Raw genomic sequence first — 13,887 nt, forward strand, 5'->3', positions numbered from 1 at the left:
CAAAGGCCGGAAGCCTGAACGCAGAGTCTGAGCGCTAGGCATGGCTGGGGGGGCGTGGCGAGAGCACTGCTGCATCCCGGCTATCTCGGGCTGCCTGAATAGCCTCAGCAGAGCCGTGTTCTCTCCAGCCCTCGCTAGCCCCAGAGCCAAAGATCTGCAAATGAGGCATGCAGCTGAGCTCAGACAATGCCCATCTCTGCCTGGCTGACCCCAGATCCAAGGCCCCCATTTCTCCTGGGCCAGGCCCCAACCTAGACTGAGTCCTCCTGCCCACCAGCCCCTTCTCCCGTAGGTCCTTTGTGTGTTTGGCGTCTAGGCTCCAGCCCCACGTGGCAAAGGAATTCACGCCCTGTCCCCAGCCCAGCCACGCCCATACCCAGCACGCAGCTTCCCGCAGCAATCTCACCTCTCACAATCAGTCGGTAGAAGGCACTTGCCAGGGGACTGTCCCCCATGAACGTGGCACTGTACACCCCATTTTCACTCAGACCCACATCCGGTAGGGTTAAGGTGAACAGCTCCCCCTTCACTTCACCCCGGTCTGTTGTCTGGTAGTAGGAACCTGAATTAGGAAAAGAGGGCAAATGGCAGCTGCCTCTGAAGTGAACCAACACTGGAACCAGGCTGCCACGTCCCCATTTGTCCCTCTAGGGAGAGCCAACCATGTGCAGCTGGGCAGCACAGAGCGGCTCTGTTCTCTTCAGCTTGGCGACCCAGGCCCATGTCTCTAGGCTGTGGGTGACAGTCCGTGTCTCTCTTGGACGGTCTCTGAAAGACCAGGCCAGGCCAGGCCAGGCCAGCGAGTGCTAGGGCATGAGCCAATCCCTGGTGGCCACTCCCATGCCCTTCTGAGGGGGACAGGGCTAGGGATTCAAGAACAGGCAAGGGTCAGACAAATATGGGGCCTGACTCTTCCTCTCCCTGGTTAGTGAGGCGCTCCCACCAGGGAAGGTGTGAGCACCAGGCAGCACGGTCCGGAGGGATAGCAGCAGGTAAAGGCAGTTTCTTGAGGGGTTTGTCTACACTGCAGCTGGGCGCATGGTCCCCAGCATGGGCAGACAGACACAAAGAAGCTCTGTTCAAACTAGTGTACTAAAAATAGCAGCGTGGCCAGGAACAGCTGCCAGTGGCTCAGGCTAGCTGCCCCAGTAGATACCCGGGGGCCGGGAGGGCTGTGCTCACCCATGCCACTCCAGCTACCCAGCTGTTTTCAGTGTGTGACCCTGAGCAGAGCTAGCACATCTATCTGCGTGCAGTAGCAAGCACTGCCGTGTAAACACACCTAGCAGAAGGGGAGTCTAGCAACACTAAAGGGCGAGCTCCTGCAGCCCATGGCAGAGCCTGGAGCAGAAACCACCGAGGCTCACCCTGCTCAACGCCACTGCCTTGGGTACTTCCTGAGCACAGTCAGGGGTGTGGGGCACACCCCAGTCTCATTTGCATCTGGAGCAATGGGGGGCTCACTTGCCCTTGTCCTGGGCTCACGCAATCTAGGGTTCAGTCAGATGTGTGGAGGAGGGTCTCAGTGAGTGGGGGTTGTGGGAGATTGTCTCACTGGGGTCATGTGCTCTGGCTGTGTTTACACCTGGAACACGGTCAGAGGTCTCCGGGGTTCCTGGCCTGTGTCTCCACAACAGTCTGGCTGTTTCACTGGGTTTCCTGCCCCAGCTGGGCCAAGGGGGTAGATCACTGGGGTCTCCTGCTGGGGGGATGTGGCTCACCAGGACCCCTTGCTGTGTGTGCGTGTGGCTCACTGGCATCTCCTAGTGTGTGAGAGAGCCAGCCTGGGAAGCAGCAACTTTGAAAAAGACTGGGGGTCATGTGGTGAATCAGCTGAATATGAACTCCCAATACAGCACTGTGGCCAAAGGCTAATGTGCTCCGGGGATACATAAAACAGGGGAATCTCGGGTAGGAGCAGAGAGGTTCTTTTACCTCCGTATTTGGCTCTGGTGTGATCGCTGCTGGAGTACTGTGTCCAGTTCTAGTGTGCACAATTCAGGAAGGATGTTGATAAATTGGGGAGGGATCAGAGAAGAGCCACGAGAGAATGATTAAAGGATTGGAAAACCTGGCTTGTGTGAGACTCTCGGAGCTCCATCTATTTAGCTTAACAAAGGGAAGGTTAAGGGGTGATTTGATCATAGTCAATAAGAACCTACATGCGGAACAGAAATTTGGTAATAGGAGAGCTCTTCACTCAAGCAGAGAAAGGTCTAACACAAGCCAATGGCTGGAAGCTGAAGCTAGACCAATTCAGACTGGAAATAAGGCACAAACCTTTACCAATGACAGTCATTAACCATGGGAACAATTTACCACGGGCTGTGGTGGATTCTCCATCACTGGACATTTTTAAATCGAGGATGGATGTTTTTCTAAGAGATCTGCTCTAGTTCAGATAGGAATTAACTCAGGACAGTTCTCTGGCCTGTGTGGTATAGGAGGGCAGACTAGCTGATCACAGCGATCCCTTCTGGCTGAATTATCTATTAATCTAGTGGGGGCATGGCTGCCTGGGGTCTCCTGCTGGGGACGTGGGGGGACTGCTCACTAGTGTTGCCTACCCCAACCAGGGGGAGCAGCTCACTGGATCACTTGCCATTTCTTTTCCACATGACATCTGTGTTCTTCTCCTGAAGGACTTTGGCAGAGAACGTGGCCGAGTCCGCAATGCTCACAGTCTGTGTGACTTTCAGTGGGACCAGGTGGGCTATAGAGAAACGGAAAAAGAAGTGTAAAGCTTTGGAGAGGGTTTGAGAGGCTGCAATGACCCCGCTTTCCCAGGAAGAGACGTCTGCTATTGAGGAACTGCCAACCCCACGCCATCATTTGGACAAAGAAGAAAGAGTCATTGTGGCCTTCTATGGCACAGACCAATTGTTCGTGTCAGGGCAGAGACGGGCCAAGCAGCACAGCAATGTAGAGATGGGAGCTCCTCACACCCTCTGCTCCAGGCCATTCTGAAATCCAAAGAGCAATGACGTTACCTCCCAGAGAGGATTTCTGCAGCGTGGCCTGGAGTCTCCTTTCTCCCTGACAGTATCACAGATGCTGAGGAGGGAGCTTCACAGCTGCTGCCTGAGGCCTATAGGCAACATTTTCACCCATGGGCGCGTGACGTCAGGCCCCTCTGTGAGCAAGCAATGACGGTGTGGCCTGATAGCCGGAGGAGGACAGAACCCCAGAGAGGCCCATAATTGGAGAGACAGGGGCCAAACACTGTCAGTGATGGTCTCTGCCCTTTTTAAGAGTCCTAGGTCCAGCCCGCTATGTGAGAGGCAGGGCTGCATTAAACTGTTCTGGGCCCAGTGCCAAACATATTTCTGGGCCCCCATAAGGACAATGGGGCATGGCACAGAGGGGTCGGTCCCCGGAGCAAGCAGCCGACCGGGGGCAATGGGGCACGGCTTAACGGGCCAGCCCCACTCGGCCCAGCCCAGCATGAGGGCACTGTTTAAAAACTGGCAACCATCAGATGCACACTGGCCCGCCCGGCCTTGTGTCGCCAGCAAGCCCCTTCTCCTCGGGGGTGGGCCCGTGCCACCCTCCTCCCCTCCCCCCACACCCAGCGCCCCCCAACCACCTATGCCCAGTGCCCCCCTGGCCAGGGACCCCACCGCCACAACTGCACAGTGCCCTGCACACCACCACCCCTGCCCACAGACCCCTATATCCAGTGCCCGCCACAGCCCCACCACCACAACTGCCCAGCACCCCCACAGACCCGCCTACTGCCCAACACCCCCACGCACACAGACCGCCCCTGAACAGACCCTCAAAACACACAAACCTTCCCCACTCCCCACTGCCCAGCATCTCCACCCCCTCACTGACCAGTGCCCCCCCGACCTCCCCAAGACCCACTCCCCTGAGCCCTGCCCTCCGGCAGAGAGGTGACTGGGTGTGCCGGGCTGAGCCTGCAGCGTGGCTGGGGATCACACCGGCCCATCGGGACCCAGGAGCGGCTTAATCAGCCAGGCTGGAGTGCGGTCTGCCTGGCCCGGGCTCCCTCACGACCCACTTGCCTGGCAGGGCTCAGCTGAGCCCCCCACGCTATCCCCCAATGACCCAGATTGGCCGGTCTCTGCACCGGCCCCAGGTGGCTCGGCCCCAGGGAGGCAGGGGGGCCCTGCAGGTGGTGGCAACAGAGACGGCTCGAAGTCGGAGCCACGCTGGGCAACAGGGCAGACCCCTGGGCCGTGACCCCCGAGATCCGGCCTGGCTCTTTGTCCAGCAGCCCTGCCCAGTCTGCGTGGTGGAACCCAGCTGCGGGGCGGCCCGTGAGTGGGACGCTGGGTGGGAGCCGCTCACGCAGCATGGCCTGGGTGCTGGACTGCCCCGGCCGTGTGGATGGGTTAGTGGGGTCCGTAATAAGCCCCTTCTGCGCGAGGGCCCAGCACCACGGCCCAACAGGAAAACCTCTTCCATTTGGCAGGCATGTGGCTCTGGTGGAAGGTTTCTGCTGCCACTGCCAGGTGCAGGGATGCCAGGTCCAGGGGCAGTAGATGACTGGGGTCCTGGGACAGAAGGTCTGGCCAAAATGGCAGCTCCCATGGGGCTGCTGTTGAGAGCTCCAGCAGGGTGCCGAACTAGTGCCGTTGCGGCCATGCCAGGGCTATCAGCACCACATTCGCTCTGTCCTGCTTGATCTTCAACAGGACCCTGCAGACCAGTGGTACCGGTGGGAAGGCATCAGACAGAGACCCCCTGATGAGCCCACGGATGGAGCAGAAGTGGTACACTTTCTGTTCTGTCTGGACGCAAACAGATCAACTTGGGGCATCCTCCGCGTTTGGAACAATCATGCTGGCAAGCTCTGGGTGAAGTGACCACTCATGCCGAGATGAAAAGGATCTGCTGAGGAGGTCTGCTCGTGCACTCCTGGTGCCCGGGAGATGTGAAGCTGCAATGTGGATGGCGTTCTGCATGAAGAAGTCCCATAAGCGGATGGCCTCTTGGCATAGGGATGATGACCGAGCACCACCTTGCTTGCTGATGTAAAACATCACGGCAGAATTGACCATCAGAAACCGTACTACCTTGCCAGCCAGGTAGGGAAGGAACACCTGACAAGCCAGGCGTACCGCCCTGAGCTCCCTGACATTTATGTGGAGGGAGCGATCCTCCTGCGTCCAGAGTCCCTGTGTGCTGAGGTTGTTGAAGTGGGCTCCCCCCACACCCCAGATCTGAAGCACTGGAGACCAGCGTCACGTGGGGAAAGCCCTTTGAAGGGCACTGCCTGTAACACTGAGCGAGGGTCCGTCCACCACATTAGGGATGACCAGATGTGCAGTGGAACTGGGACCACAAGGTTCAGAGTGTGCCTGCTGGGAATGTAGACCGATGCTAGCCACAACTGCAGGGGCCAGAGAGTTAGACGAGCAGGCCGGACAACATACATGCAGGCTGCCACATGTCCCAGCAGTCTGAGGCATGACCAAGCGGTTGTATGTCTGTAGTGAGACCCAACATGACTTGGAAGTGGGACACTGGAAGAAAGGCCTTGGCCTGTGTGGAGTCGAGAATCGCTCCTATGAACTCTATCTGTTGAGCCGGGGGCAGAGTCGATTTTTGCTCCTTCATGAGCAGGCCCAGATTTTGACAGGTGGATCTCACACGGCTGAAGTTGTGCTGGGCCTGAGACTGCGACTTGCCCTTGATGAGCCAGTCATCGAGGTATGGGTAAATTTGCTCCCCTCAATGCCTCAGGTAAGCAGCCATGACTGCCATACATTTTGTGAAAACCCTTGGGGTGGAAGACAGGCCGAAGGGCAGCACCGTAAATTGTTACTGTCATTGGTCCACCACAAATCAGAGGAACCTCCTGTGACCTTGGAAAATGGAAATATGGAATGCGTGTCCTTTAAGTTGAGGGCGGCAAACCAGTCTCCTGGATCCAGAGAAGGGATGATGGAGGCTAGGGAGACCATGCAGAATTTAGCTTCTTGAGATATCTGTTGAGGTGATGCAGGCCCAGGATGGGTCTGAAGCCTCCTTTGGTCATGGTATAAGAAAGTATCAGGAATAAAATCCTTTCCTTTTCATGTTTTGAGGAACTTCCGCCACAGCCCCTATCTGTAGGAGGGTTTCCACCTCTTGAATGAGAAGTTGCTCATGAGAAGGGTCCTTGAAGGGGTATGGGGGGGAAGGAGGGTACTGAAGAAAACAACGGAGTGTAACCATCTGATATGGTGTTGAGGACCCAACGGTCCAATGTAATCTGGGCCCATGCAGAAAGGAAGGGGAACACTTGGTTCAAAACTAAATGGGGGGATGGATCCTGAGGCCAGACTAGGATGCCTTCCTCAGGCGCACCCTCAAAATGCCTGTCATGGGCCACCCTGATGGTACGCAGGGTCTGACTGGGTGGCAGAGGAGGAAGAAGTGGACGGCAGCGCTTAAACCCCTTATCGCTGTCCCTTTGCTTATAGGTTCCTTGCAGTGGCTGACCCGAATATCTAGGCAGTGGCTGTGGTGACCTGAACTGTCTCCTAGACCTCTGCGGTGTATACAGGCCAAGGGATCGTAAAGTACCCCTGGAGCATTTCTGGCCATGAAGCCTGGTATCAGTCTGTTCTCAAAATGCGAAGTCCTGTATAGATTGTCTCAGGAGGTGCAGCAACCCTGAAAATTGCAGCCAGGAACACCGCCACATGGATACCACCGAAGCCATGGAGTCGAGACTCTAACCACGGCCTTGCTCTCCTCCAAGATGGAGGCAAACTCCTGCCTGGCATCCTGGGGCAGAGACTCCTGGAATTGGGCTCCAGAGACCCAGATGTTATAACTGTGTCGACCCAGCAATGCCTGCTGGTTGGAGAGTCTGAGTTGAAGACTGGCTGTGGGATAAATCTTTCTTCCAAACAAATCCAGCTTCTCAGTGTCCTTGTTCTTAGATGTCAAACTTGCCTGTCCCCGCCTGTCCCGCTCATTCGTGGCAGCCATCACCAAGGATCCGGGAGGAAGGGAGGGTAGAGGGGAGAACAGGTATTCATATCCCTTGGCCAGAACATAATATTTCTTCTTGGCCTTTTTGGATATTGGCGGCAGGGAGGATGGGGTCTGCCAAAGGGCTTTAACAATCCTCAGCACCTTTGTGTACTGGCAATGCAACTTTAGCTGGTGCCGCAGCTGCCAGGATGTCAAAGAGGCCGTGCTTAGGTTCTGTGAGCGCCTCAGCCTCCAAGCCCAGGTTGGACGCCATCCTTTTAAGGAATTCTTGGTGGGCCTGAAAATCATCTGGGGGTATTAGGGGAACCGGGCCGGCCACTGTCATGTCCGGAGATGAGGAGGATGATGGTAACATCAGGAAAAGGAGTTGCACCTCCTTCTCTTCGAGGGGAGCGGTCTCTACCTCCGGGTCCTGCGATTCAGTGCCAGTATCAGACCTCGAGTTCAGGTCCCGCACCGGGCCGGTGCTGTGGATCGTTTTCCGGATGCAGCTGTGGAGGACTGGAGTGATTAGGGTCCTGGTGACACCAGGATCCCCTTGGGTTCCAGTATGGCCACTGGACGGTCCATTGTCCTTGAGGCCAGGCCAGCACCGAATGGTGGTACACCTGATGACCTGCATTTTTTAGGCTGGTGACTAGGCTCTCCCTCAAGATAATTCCTCCCTTGGGGACCACGATGGAGCCAACTGTGGCTCCTCCTGTTGGCTGCAGTGCGGAATTGGGGAGTGGTGCCGGGGAGATGGTGACCTATGATGGGATTCCTCTGAGCGGTACCGCATTGGAGGGGAGTGGTGCTGAGATGGCGGAGTGCGACAACGTGTCGGGCCGCGTGGTATCATGATTGGTGCCAAGGTTTTGGTGACTGTCGCCATGCTACCAGTGACTAGTACCACGTGGGCAATGATCAATACTGGGGAGACCAAGACCGGCGATATGTAGCCAGTGAGTCTCTCCTCTGGGTCAGAGATCGGGAGCACAGTGCCAGGAACCAGGGTCAAGAGGGCGGAGACCTTCATTGTGGTGCCAGAGATCTTGGTGGAGGTGTTGTGGACCAGTGCCGAGATGGGGAATGGCACAAGTTGATTGACCACTGCGGTGGCCCCATGGCGGGTTTACCCCTGGAGATGGGTGCCTTTACCGGCTCCGGTGCCAAGGATAAGGCCAGTGGAGTGGCAGACACTGAGAGGGCCATCAAGTGCCTGGCTGCTTGAAAGGCCTCCAGTGTGGAGGGCACTGTTAGATAGGGAGGTCCCCTTCCGCTCCCAGGAGTCGGGGATGGCTCCCTCAAAGGGCTGGCAGTCCTGGGAAGAGAGGCTGGCTCAACGCAGGTCCTTTGCCCAGTCCTGCCTTCTTATCCCTCTTTGGCGCAGGGGGAACGGCCTCGACTGGCACGCTGCTTCTTTTGCCGCTTCTTCGGCACTAGCGAAGGAAAGCAGTGTTGAGAAGGGCTCAGTACTGGCAAGGTGCTCTGCACAGACGTTGAAGTATTTGGTGTCACCAACTCCGAGCGGGAGGGTTCTGAGGCTGGTCTGAGTGCCACCTCCATTAACAGGGCTTTGAGGCTAAAGTCCCTGTTTTTCTTAGTCCATGGCCTGAAGCCCTTGCAAATCTTGCACTTATCCCTCATGCGTGTTTCCCCTAAACACTCCAAACAATTGTCATGAGGGCCATTAAGCAGGAAGGGCTTATGGCAAACAGAACACAGCTTGAAGCTGGGAACCAGGGCATGCCCCGTCTCTGGGCAAACATCCCTGACAGGACCACTCTCTCTAACTTACTAACTAACCAACTAACTATTAACAACAGTCTATGAAAAGAACCACTAGGCACTTGTGAACACAAAAGAGAAAGTTGTTCCAATTATCCGGGCAGAAAGAAGGAACTGAGGGGATGCAGGGCTGGCGAAGCCTCATATACCGCAGCCTCCTATGCGTGCGGGTTTGCTGAGGCCACCAGAGCCAGCCCTACAGATACTACTAAGGCCAAAAATCTCTGATAGCCATGCACGAGGGTGTGCATGGAATGGACATGAGCAAGCGCTCAAAGAAGAAATTGACACCTTTGTATTCAGGGTTAGCAGCATGTTATTCTGGACACATGAGGTAAGTTTGCCAAAGGTGACAGAGACAAATTCTGTATCAAGGCTACGTGAGCTGGTTAAAGTTGAGCCAAAATAGCAGAAGTGATCTATGTTGTCCAGAGCTTCATTATTGACGTAGACTTTAAGTGGGATGTTGGTGATGATGGTGTGACATGACAACTGTTTATTTAATATTGATTGTCATGCGGAACTTGATACATGGATCAGAGAATTTATTCATCTGCAGTTCATCGGGTGAATCAGAAATGAATGCAGCGTCATCTGCAAACAGCAGATCCTGAATAGTGAGCTGCTCTGAAATCGCCTGATGTTAAATAAGCTGCCATCCATCCTCGATTCAATTAGTATTCCGGATTAATCATTCCCAAAAGCGTACTTAAGAAGAATAGAGAATATGCCAAAGCTTGTAGGTGCTAAGACGCAGCCTTACTTCATGCCAGTATCAATGCTAAACTCAGACGATGTTTCATTTTCACATGGGATAGTTGCCTTCATTCCTTCATGGAGCTCCTTAAATAGGGAGACCACTTCTTGTGGACAGCCAGTTTTCAACAGGATCTTGTATGTGCCATTCCTGCTAACCATGTCCAAGGCCTTTTGTAGGTCAACGAATGCTACACAGAGAGGTGCCTTTTGTTCACAGCTTTTTTCTTGCAACAAGAGTATTGTGAAGGACATGTCAGTTGTGGAGCATCCAGCTCTGAACCTGACTGTCAGGATAAACTCTCAGCAAGGACTGGGAGTCATTTCAGCAGGACCCTTGCCAGCACCTTGCCAACCACACTGAACAGAGATATCCCTCGGTAGTTGTTGCAGTCTGCTCTGTCCCCTTTATTTTTGTATAAAGTAATTATGTTTGCGTCTTTCAGATCCTGGGGTATGTGGCTTTCTTCCCAGCAGGCACAGAAAAGTGCATGGATGTCATGCACAAGCTTTCTCCTTCCTGCCTTTAGAAGCTCCGGAGGTATCTGATCATTGCCTGGTATTTTCCCAGGCGCAATCTCTTTGATAGCTTTCTCTGCACCTTCGAGAGTTGGTAATTGGTCCAGCTCCTGCACTGTTGGAAGCTGGGGAATGGCAGCTAAGGCAGAATCACAGATAATGACATCCTTTGAGTAGAGTTCTTTGTCATGCTCAGTCCATCGGTCAAGTTGTTCTTACCTGTCAGTCAGGATGGGACCACCTTTCGCTTTCAGGTTTGCCGTCTTTTTACAAATTGGACCAAGTGCCTCTTTGATTCCATCATAGACAAAGAACACACAAAGATGTGCGTATCGTGCATGAGTTATCAGTACACTTTTATATGGGACCAAGACATCGACCTTATACTCTTATCAGAAAAAAAGGCTCCACAGCTTTCATGTGTGTTGTCTACGTCAAATTTTTGGACTCTCCTGGAAGGACAGAGTCACCAACACTGAGGTGCCCAAATGGGCCAGCATACCCAGCAGGCAAACAACCCTGGAGTGGGCATGCGGGCCGAATGAATGATGGGCGCATCCCAGAGGACACCCTCTATGGTGAATTGGCATCTGAAAAAAGATCTAAAGGACGCCTAAAATTGTGTTTCAAGGATGTGTGCAAGTGAGACCTCAAAGAAATGGATGTGGATAACTGGGAATATCACATTCAGGACAGCGGCCTTTGGAAACAAGAGCTCAGCAAAGGTCTCCAAAGCTACGAGAGGAGGCAGTCCAGCTTAGCAGAGGAGAAAAGAGCTCGCAGAAGGCAGAGCCTAAAAGGATTGAAACACCCCCTTTAAATGTGACAAATGCAGCAGAGATTGTCGCTTGCAAGTGGGTCTCTTCAACCACAGCCATGGTTGTCGTAAAACCAACTGAGCAAATTTTTTACCTCTCGGGGCACATACCCACACTCTCTCGAGACCAAAGGGTGCCTACTACTACCACAAAGGTCCCCCCTTTCAAAGCAGATTTGAATCTTCTTGCACAGGTTTTCCAGTACTTCTGGGCACATTCTCTAGTGACTCTGGGCCGCAGCCTTAGCCTCCTTGACCTTAAGAGTTCTGGACTTAGTTGTTGCAGCAAAGTTGCGAGCTTGCTTTTTCTTGTCTATGAATGGGAGCAGCAGGTGTTCAGATGCTGTGAACCAGTCAGGTTGTTTTTTCTTTGTTGTTCCAAAGATGTCCTTGGCAGTAGCCAGTGTCTTATTCTTAAAATTTGTCCCACAAGGTGTCAGAATCAGGGGAATCAAGTTGATCATTTTCACAAACACACTCAAGCGCACGTTGACACTTTGCATAAGTGTCAGAGTCCTTCATCTTAGTGATGTTGAGGCAAAGTTTGCCTTTTGGCTTTGCATGAAGGATCTTTTAAGATGTAATTGGAGCTTGGCCCTGACAAGGGCATGTCAGTGTCACAATCAGTGCTGTGCATTGATCAAGCATGCAATGCATCACAAATGTTTCTGCAATGGATCAGGATGAGGTCAAGCTGATGCCAGTGTTCAGAGTGGGGGTGCATCCACATGACCTTGCTGTTACTACCGCCAGTGAAATAGGTATTCAAAACCATCAGCTCTCAAGAGGTGCAGAGCTCAAGGACACGCTGGCCATATTTCTTAAGGCTGCCTGTGCTGTGTTGGCCAATATGTCCCCAGTGCTCCCAGTCTTTACCCACACTGGCACTGAAATCACTGAGAACAATGAATCTGTTCCTTACAGGGACATTCCTGATGATTTGTTCAAGGTGAGAACAGAACTCATCTTTTTGCTGTTTAGAGTAGTCAAGTGTTGGTCCGTAGATAGACAGAAAAGTCAAGGTTCCCAGATTCGTATTCACATCCAGCCACATGATCCTCTCACTCAGAAATCTGGCGAGGTACATACACTCAGGACAGACTTTGTGACAGCAAATCTGACGCTGTGTATCCTGGGCTCATTTTCAGGTTTCCCAGACTAGCAGAAGTGGTAGTTTACTTCATCGAGAGATCCAGTTTCCAAAAGTCTTCTCTCACTGGGGACTGCGATATCAATGCCCAGTCGGTTTAGTTCTCTATCCATTATGGCTGTTTTCTGAAGCTCATGGCCTTTCAGTTCAAGTCCAGTTAACATAGTACAAACATTCCAACAAGCAATGATTAATTTAGAACCAGGAAAGAAAAAGTTGGAAGGGAGCTTTTTTAGCCCATCTTTCCTAGGACTTTCTCCAAATTGGGGCAGATCTGGTTACCAGTGGTATCTCCCTGCAGAGCTGTTAGTATTTCTGTCACCAAGACCCTGCATGCTGGTCCTGGGAGTAGTCTCATCCCAGCAGTTTCATGTTGTGTGACTGGTGTGTATTCACACCAGAAGCTCTCTCTCTCCTCACAAGCCTTCCTGATTTCTGAATGCTATTCAGCCCTGACCCAGAGCCCCGTAGGAAATCTCCACAGCTAACAGCACACATTAAATTGTCTGGGTCTATCATCTCAGAACTGAGCTGCTCTCCTGGGGCCTCAATGGTTTCCAGCTACTGCACCCATACTCCAGTAGCTGAATGGCAGGGAATCCTTGTCCAGTCCACTCACCACTACGTGTCCCCTCAGCGCCAGGGCAGCGTAGCAGCTCCTTGCTGGGCTAGCGACCCCTGGGGACAGTCACTCTGGCACTGTGATGGTTTCTCTTTCAGGTCATGTGGCCCTCCAGATGGCTCACAGTCTTTCTGGGATCACCATTGTCCAAAGTAAAGTCCAAAATGTCCTTCACAGAAACAAAATCCTCCTACCCTCTCTGGGGATGTTCCTCAGCTTCTTCCCTGTTAGATCAGGGCCTCTCCCAGGGCTCCCTGCCTGCTCGGAGAGCTTTTCCCCGATGACTCAGGGGCCTTCTTGCTTCCTGCAGTCTCAACAGGTTCTGTGGCAGGTTCCTGGGTTTCTCCCTTTCGCTGCCTCGTTCTGCTTTGAGCTTCCTGCCTTTCCTGCAACCTCCCTCCAGCTCCTTCCCCAGCACGACGTTATTACTATTTTAAACTGGCTCGTTTTACGCAAGAATCCCTGATTCCCCTCAGGTGGGGCCCACCCTGCAGTCTCTCTGCCCACAGGGAAAGCCAGGATGTACAGGAACATGGTGGGGATCCATCACCCTGACTTAAGTGCTGCTGGCCTTCTAACGCCTTCAGACACCTCTCCGCAGCTTCAGCTTAGTGGGTAATTTCTTACCTACTGCTTCGTGACAAGACAGTAATTAATACAGGGCCAGGGTGTGACCAGGGGACTAGGGGCAAACCCACAAGCCAGGTAAAGACTCCAGCTAGAACAAGGAACTAGCTGAAAGGTAGCGGACTGAGCTGCCCCGGACAGAAAACAAAGGATCCAACACAAATGCTCCAGCAGGGACCCATCCTCCATGCCCTGCCCAAAACAGGAAAAGGAGAAGTTTGGGACGTGCCCCACCCCAGGAGAGAACACAGCGTTCAGGAAGAGGATACATCGCACTGAGCCCAGGCACTGGAGGAACTCACAGACGTTCCTTCGCAGCAGCCAGGGGCAGGCCACCTTCTCTAGCTCTTAGTGCCGCTTTCAGGGCCCCGGAGGCTCGGCGCTTGCTCAAAGTGCTGGGACTTCCGAGGCCATCCTAGGAGTCACCAGAAAGCCAGACTGCCAGGCTGAAAGGCTGCGCTCAGGCCCGGTCACAAGAAGCTCTGCCCTTAGCCAAGCTCCCTTCAGTAGTTCAGCCCCGCAGTCATCATTCTCTGGCCTCTGAGCGCTAAAGGCCTCAGGAGGCAGCACGACTCTGGCCTGCCCGGTACTACGGCACACCTGCACGCAAAACGCACACACACACTCAGCAGCTGATCCCAGCAGCCGTTGCCAGGACTCTCACTCCCAGCC

General features: G+C 53.6%; 1 protein-coding gene across 2 annotated transcripts in view; it reads right to left on the bottom strand.

Annotated features, from left to right (window-relative positions):
• TIE1 (tyrosine kinase with immunoglobulin like and EGF like domains 1) overlaps window positions 1-13,887 on the bottom strand; it is a 66,228-nt gene that overhangs the window by 25,262 nt on the left and 27,079 nt on the right. For both annotated transcript variants that reach the window (XM_067567860.1, XM_067567859.1), the window contains exons 3-4: window positions 2,603-2,713; window positions 407-562 (exon numbers count right to left, since the gene is read on the bottom strand). In XM_067567860.1, coding sequence (XP_067423961.1) covers window positions 407-562; window positions 2,603-2,713 — 267 coding nt within the window. The remainder of the gene's footprint in view (window positions 1-406; window positions 563-2,602; window positions 2,714-13,887) is intronic.

This window comes from Emydura macquarii, unplaced genomic scaffold (genome assembly GCF_026122565.2).
Source record: "Emydura macquarii macquarii isolate MOO-44397 ecotype Brisbane River unplaced genomic scaffold, CSIRO-AGI_Emac_v2 contig_2805, whole genome shotgun sequence".
Classification (NCBI taxonomy): Eukaryota; Metazoa; Chordata; order Testudines; family Chelidae; genus Emydura; species Emydura macquarii.